At 40.5% G+C, this 7,584-nt stretch overlaps 1 protein-coding gene across 1 annotated transcript in view; it reads left to right on the forward strand.

The window, feature by feature from the left end:
- Positions 1-7,350, forward strand: part of VWC2L (von Willebrand factor C domain containing 2 like) — a 160,648-nt gene extending 153,298 nt beyond the window's left edge. Inside the window, exon 4 of the mRNA XM_047721573.1 lies at positions 5,513-7,350. Coding sequence (XP_047577529.1) covers positions 5,513-5,661 — 149 coding nt within the window. The 3' untranslated portion in view covers positions 5,662-7,350. The remainder of the gene's footprint in view (positions 1-5,512) is intronic.
- Positions 7,351-7,584: the final 234 nt, after the last annotated feature.

Genomic DNA, 7,584 nt, shown 5'->3' on the forward strand with positions numbered 1-7,584 from the left:
CTTTATCTGATATGTCATTTGCAAATATCTTCTCCCATTCTGTCAGTTGTCTTTTGGTTTTGTTCACTGTTTCCTTTGCTGTGCAAAAGCTTTTGATCTTGATAAAATCCCAAAAGTTCATTTTTGCCCTTGCTTCCCTTGCCTTTGGTGATGTTCCTAGGAAGATGTTGCTGCGGCTGAGGTCGAAGAGGTTGCTGCCTGTGTTCTCCTCAAGGATTTTGATGGATTCCTTTCTCACATTGAGATCCTTCATCCATTTTGAGTCTATTTTCGTGTGTGGTGTAAGGAAATGATCCAATTTCATTTTTCTGCATGTGGCTGTCCAATTTTCCCAACACCATTTATTGAAGAGGCTGTCTTTTTTCCATTGGACATTCTTTCCTGCTTTGTCAAAGATGAGTTGACCATAGAGTTGAGGGTCCATTTCTGGGCTCTCTATTCTGTTCCATTGATCTATGTGTCTGTTTTTGTGCCAGTACCATGCTGTCTTGATGATGACAGCTTTGTAATAGAGCTTGAAGTCCGGAATTGTGATGCCACCAACTTTGGCTTTCTTTTTCAATATTCCTTTGGCTATTCGAGGTCTTTTCTGGTTCCATATAAATTTTAGGATTATTTGTTCCATTTCTTTGAAAAAAATGGATGGTACTTTGATAGGAATTGCATTAAATGTGTAGATTGCTTTAGGTAGCATAGACATTTTCACAATATTTATTCTTCCAATCCAGGAGCATGGAACATTTTTCCATTTCTTTGTGTCTTCCTCAATTTCTTTCATGAGTACTTTATAGTTTTCTGAGTATAGATTCTTAGTCTCTTTGGTTAGGTTTATTCCTAGGTATCTTATAGTTTTGGGTGCAATTGTAAATGGGATGGACTCCTTAATTTCTCTTTCTTCTGTCTTGTTGTTGGTGTAGAGAAATGCAACTGATTTCTGTGCATTGATTTTATATCCTGACACTTTACTGAATTCCTGTACAAGTTCTAGCGGATTTGGAGTGGAGTCTTTTGGGTTTTCCACATATAGTATCATATCATCTGCAAAGAGTGATAGTTTGACTTCTTCTTTGCCGATTTGGATGCCTCTAATTTCCTTTTGTTGTCTGATTGCTGAGGCTAGGACTTCTAGTACTATGTTGAATAGCAGTGGTGATAACGGACATCCCTGCCGTGTTCCTGACCTTAGCGGAAAAGCTTTCAGTTTTTCTCCATTGAGAATGATATTTGCAGTGGGTTTTTCATAGATGGCTTTGATAATATTGAGGTATGTGCCGTCTATCCCTACACTTTGAAGAGTTTTGATCAGGAAGGGATGCTGTACTTTGTCAAATGCTTTTTCAGCATCTATGGAGAGTATCATATGGTTCTTGTTCTTTCTTTTATTAATGTGTTGTATCACATTGATTGATTTGCGGATGTTGAACCAACCTTGCAGCCCTGGAATAAATCCCACTTGGTCGTGGTGAATAATCCTTTTAATGTACTGTTGAATCCTATTGGCTAGTATTTTGGCGAGAATTTTTGCATCTGTGTTCATCAAGGATATTGGTCTGTAGTTCTCTTTTTTGTTGGGATCCTTGTCTGGTTTTGGGATCAAGGTGATGCTGGCCTCATAAAATGAGTTTGGAAGTTTTCCTTCTATTGCTATTTTTTGGAACAGTTTCAGGAGAATAGGAATTAGTTCTTCTTTAAATGTTTGGTAGAATTCCCCCGGGAAGCCGTCTGGCCCTGGGCTTTTGTTTGTTTGGAGATTTTTGATGACTGTTTCAATCTCCTTACTGGTTATGGGTCTGTTCAGGCTTTCTATTTCTTCCTGGTTCAGTTGTGGTAGTTTATATGTCTCTAGGAATGCATCCATTTCTTCCAGATTGTCAAATTTGTTGGCGTAGAGTTGCTCATAGTATGTTCTTATAATTGTCTGTATTTCTTTGGTGTTTGTTGTGATCTCTCCTCTTTCATTCATGATTTTATTTATTTGGGTCCTTTCTCTTTTCTTTTTGATAAGTCTGGCCAGGGGTTTATCAATCTTATTAATTCTTTCAAAGAACCAGCTCCTAGTTTCGTTGATTTGTTCTATTGTTTTTTTGGTTTCTACTTCATTGATTTCTGCTCTGATCTTTATGATTTCTCTTCTCCTGCTGGGTTTAGGGTTTCTTTCTTGTTCTTTCTCCAGCTCCTTTAGGTGTAGGGTTAGGTTGTGTACCTGAGACCTTTCTTGTTTCTTGAGAAAGGCTTGTACCGCTATATATTTTCCTCTCAGGACTGCCTTTGTTGTGTCCCACAGATTCTGAACCGTTGTGTTTTCATTATCATTTGTTTCCATAAATTTTTTCAATTCTTCTTTAATTTCCTGGTTGACCCATTCATTCTTTAGAAGGATGCTGTTTAGTCTCCATGTATTTGGGTTCTTTCCAAATTTCCTCTTGTTATTGAGTTCTAGCTTTAGAGCATTGTGGTCTGAAAATATGCAGGGAATGATCCCAATCTTTTGATACCGGTTGAGACTTGATTTAGGACCAAGAATGTGATCTATTCTGGAGAATGTTCCATGTGCACTAGAGAAGAATGTGTATTCTGTTGCTTTGGGATGAAATGTTCTGAATATATCTGTGATGTCCATCTGGTCCAGTGTGTCATTTAAGGCCTTGATTTCCTTGTTGATCTTTTGCTTGGATGATCTGTCCATTTCAGTGAGGGGAGTGTTAAAATCCCCTACTATTATTGTATTCTTGTCGATGTGTTTCTTTGATTTTGTTATTAATTGGTTTATATAGTTGGCTGCTCCCACGTTAGGGGCATAGATATTTAAAATTGTTAGATCTTCTTGTTGGACAGTTCCTTTGAGTATGATATAGTGTCCTTCCTCATCTCTTATTATAGTCTTTGGCTTAAAATCTAATTGATCTGATATAAGGATTGCCACTCCTGCTTTCTTCTGATGAACATTAGCATGGTAAATTCTTTTCCACCCCCTCACTTTAAACCTGGAGGTGTCTTCGGGTTTAAGATGAGTTTCTTGTAGGCAACATATAGATGGGTTTTGTTTTTTTATCCATTCTGATACCCTGTGTCTTTTGATTGGGGCATTTAGCCCAATTACAATTACATTCAGGGTAATTACCCATTACATTCAGGGTAAGTATTGAGAGATATGAATTTAGTGCCATCGTATTGCCTGTAAGGTGACTGTTATTGTATATTGTCTCTGTTTCTTTCTGATCTACTACTTTGAGGGTCTCTCTTTGCTTAGAGGACCCCAGAAAGTGGGAAATTCTAAGGGGCTCTTAAGAAATGATTTAGAGAGGCTGATCAAATATATACTGATCATGTATAACACCAACACATGCAGAAAGGAACAAGTAGGAAAATTAGAGCACTAATAAAATCTCTCTCAAATATGCACAGTGACTTGTCAGAAATCTTTTTCAAAGATCTTTCCCTGCTTTTTTCTTTTATTGTGCTATTGAGATGAACCTGCCCACTGTGAGCCAGCAGAATGACCCCTCTTACACACGTAAACTCACACTTAAGATTCTGCAGACAGGTTTCCAAATCCCCTCAAGAAACTGAGAAAACTCTTCAGTAGATCACATTCTGCCTGTTTCAGAAAACAAATCTTCTTTGTTTTGGAACCACTGTTTGGAAATCATTTTTTTCCTTCCCCCATCTGTTAAGGAAAAAAGTATACAATTGGGTGAAAAGAGTTGATGAGAATCGAGGTAGAGAGAGAAACTACTGCTTCCCCTGGGGTGGCTCTAGGCAAACAGGTGGTAGCGGTCATCGAGTTTGACTTCCGAAGCTAGTTTGGCTCTGTCCAGATTCTGGCTGGCCTAAAACTGGCTGGGCTGAGAGAGGTCTGTCAACAACAGCCATGAGACAACCAACTACATTTTGAAAAAGGCTCCTTGCCAAGTTCTCTGCAGATTCCCTTTTTTTCTGGGTCCAGAACAAATTCATGATTTCATGTGAAATCTTTTTAGGGAGGTGTAGCCCCAAAGACCGTTCAACCTATGAAACAATGACTTAAATTCTAAAACAGTGATCCTTAAGTAATCAGCAGTTAAGATGGCCAAGAGCTTATAACCACAGCATCATAAAAAGAAGCACCATCCTGGGTGAGAGCAGACAGTTTGCTAGCTGTTTAATTGTCAGTGATGACCCATTATATCCCTCTTAGTCTTGCTGGTTGGTTCTCCATGAGAACCAGGCACAGGTACACACCCTGGGATGTTTGACCACCAAATGAAAGAAAGGCATATGTAAACAAAGGCCATTGGCAAGTGTATCCACAACTGAAGTCTGGGATCGCTAAAGCAACAGATGATTAAAATCCTAGCATATTAAATAGATTTGTGTGAACGCATTATAACTTCATAGTTGCCATTTTTATACAAGATTTCAATTATGAAGTGGAACAACAATCACCCCTGATTTCATTTATTTGATGGTAAAGATAATCTCGTAAATTCTTATCAAGCAGTAAGAAAGTGAAAGTAGAGCACTGATATTGATGTATGTTACTTTGTAGTGGTTATGGAAAGTAGCCAGTAATGCTGGGTTGATAAATCATGAGTAGACAGAATTCCCTCTCTTTATCCAAATACGTACTTCAGAGACTTGAGCTATTTGCACCACCCCACTGCACCTTGGGGAAGCAATTTTTATTCTATTTGATTTTGAGAAATAATATCACCAATACCGAATACCAGCATTTGCAGACTGGGAAGAAAGGGGAAGTAAGGGAAAGGAGAGAAAGAGAAGTGAAAAACTAACACTGGTGAATTTTAAAAATATTCACCTATACTGAGCAGGTGACTTTTTCAGTAAAGCTTTTCTCAATCTGAAAAAGAAAAATAAAATTCCTGCTGACTTTCAAAAGCCCAACCATTTAGGTCATTCTTTAAAAAAAAAAAGATAGCCAGCAGATTAAAGGAGCTCCATTTATAAAAATCAAATGAACCTCTAACAAAGACTGTTTGGGACATGAATAAATCATCTGGTCATGAATTATTTATTGTTATCAAGAAACAATCTGGGGATTCCAGGAACTGGGCTTTGGGGAGGTGCTGAAGCCAGGCAATGAGGAAGTTCATTGTCACCTACCCACCACGGGAAGTGAGAGGACAGGCCACAGGGTACCATCATCTGATGCCGACCATGTTAGACTCCCACTTGAGTTTCAGAGGCTGCTTCAGCAACAGTTAGACCCCAGAGGATAAAGCAAATAGAGTTTGAGCCACAGAATCATACTTCAGAAAACTGCAAGTAACAGACAATAAGAAGGTTTTTTGTGCACTGGATCTATTTTTTTTTTTTTAAATACACATAGGGACTATGAGCTGTGTGCAAAAGAATAGTAGAGATGGCTAGAAAATACCTTAGTAATAACTGTGGAGAGTAATCTGACCTACTCATTCCTGGCTTTGGGGGTTGGCTTTTTTATTGGGGTCGAGAAGAGAAAAATGGAGCCTCTGAGATTTAATCAACTAATCAACGTATATGTGTGTTCCAGGTCCAAACTGCTTTGCAGGAACAACAATAATCCCGGCTGGCATTGAAGTGAAAGTGGATGAATGTAACATCTGTCACTGTCACAACGGGGACTGGTGGAAGCCTGCTCAGTGTTCAAAACGTGAATGCCAAGGCAAGCAGACTGTGTAGGACAATTTCCCAACCGAGGAGGAGTTCTTAGGAAAAGATGCTATGGCTTCTACACTGCACATGTTCGAAACAAAACAAAACAAACAAACTCCTGCCAGCTACAACAGGGTCACCAGCAAAACCTTTTAGGGTTGACAAAAGTGAATATTTTACTAAGAGGAAATTTCTCTCTTTCCCTCTTGCTATATAAAATATATATGGTATATAGCTATCGAAACCGCTTTTGTAATTATCCGTGCTTGATGGTGACTTGACCACTGGATTTCTGAAACTAAAAGGAAGAAACAGCCTCGTACAGGCTCCTTCTCTGGTGAGACCTCTAGCCTGCCAGCTCACCGTCCGCCAATTTGCTTCATTTCTTCTTCTGTACATCACCACCCATGGCATTTTTCTCTTGTAGAATTTCTTTTCGTATTTAGAATCTATGGGGCCAGATTTGACGGCACGGTTAAGTTTGGAGTGGTGTCATATAAGCTTTAGTAAAGGAATATCGGGGGTGAGGACCCTTCCTGACCAGGAGGGCACAAAAGCAACTGACCATCCCTCCCCTTGGGTGAAAGATGCCCTGTAAGGTTCAGAAAACGAGAGCTACTTACAGCTGGACCCGCTGCTGGGGCAGGGCGGGGGGGTCAGGGTTTGGTGCGGTATGTGGGAGATCACAATTTACTACTTATAAACCACACATTTCAGACACAAAACCTTGAAACTGCCAATCAAAAACTAATATGTGAAGAACACCACGAGCTTGACTACAGCATCCAAAGGGAGCCAGGAATTCACAACTGTAGCATTAATCACCAGACTTTCTCATGATGCCGAATTTCAGTTCGGCTTGTAAGTCAACACTCTACACCCGCTCTGTCACCTGGCCCTCTCCATACCAGAACCAGGGTGAGTAGCCCCACTGTGAATCTGAATCCTTCTGGAAACTCCTGGCTTTTGAGTTCAGATCTGGCTGCAAGCCAGGAGTACCTACAGGCAGTTTTATGGTTTGGGACTGTGTTTGCCATTTTCATAATGACCGCTCGGCCCTAGGTCTAAAACACAGATTCAGGACACTCTTTCCACCTCAAGTGCTGATTTAAATTCAAGATTAGGGTAGAGTGAGTCTTGCACAATACAATTCCATTTGTTGAACATTTTTTAAAATGTATATATTCGATACTGAACAATTAAAGTGAAACTTTGAAGCGTCTCAAGGTTGCCCTGGTAATGCTGCTCGTATAGTAACAGAACAATAAAATACACAGGGTATCTGATGCCACCTCGAGTCAAGATTCTTGAAACCACATGGTGTAGTTAGTTGCTTATTCCGCTCTCCTGTCTTGACAACCCTGGCGCAGACCTGGCAGGGTCCTTGAGGAAACTTTAAGGTTTTCTTCATCACTGATGTTCTTTGCTTTTCCACTCCCACCCGAGCCTGGGCTTTGCCGTAGCTCTCACGATGTGCCGCATTCCAGAACAAGGTTTTTCAAGATGAATTCTGTTGACATTTGGACTAGACAATTCACTGTTACGGCGGGGTGGGGGGAGCTGTCCCATGCACTTTTAGGATGTTTAGCAACATGGTTGGCCTCTATCCACTCAGTGCCAATAGCAACACTCTTATTGTGATGACAGATTGTCTCCAGGCATTGCCAAATATCCCCAAGGAGTGGGGAAGGGACAAAATGTCACCTGGTTGAGAATGCGTGGTTTAGAATAATCAGTACAGATCGGTTTCTGCCAGGGTGGCATACTGTGCGAGCTCTGGCCCAGCCCGTGGCTTTGGTGAACCTCTACGCCCTCTGGGACATGCACAATCTGCAGCCCCAAGGGAAAGAGGTCAGTCTTCTCCCAGTGGAGTGATGCTTCTGTTGCCATAGGTCCACTCTCAGGACACACTTCTCTAGTCTCATCAACTGGGTTTTCATTTAAAACGGT

The sequence above is a fragment of the Lutra lutra genome, chromosome 3 (assembly GCF_902655055.1).
Source record: "Lutra lutra chromosome 3, mLutLut1.2, whole genome shotgun sequence".
NCBI lineage: Eukaryota > Metazoa > Chordata > Mammalia > Carnivora > Mustelidae > Lutra > Lutra lutra.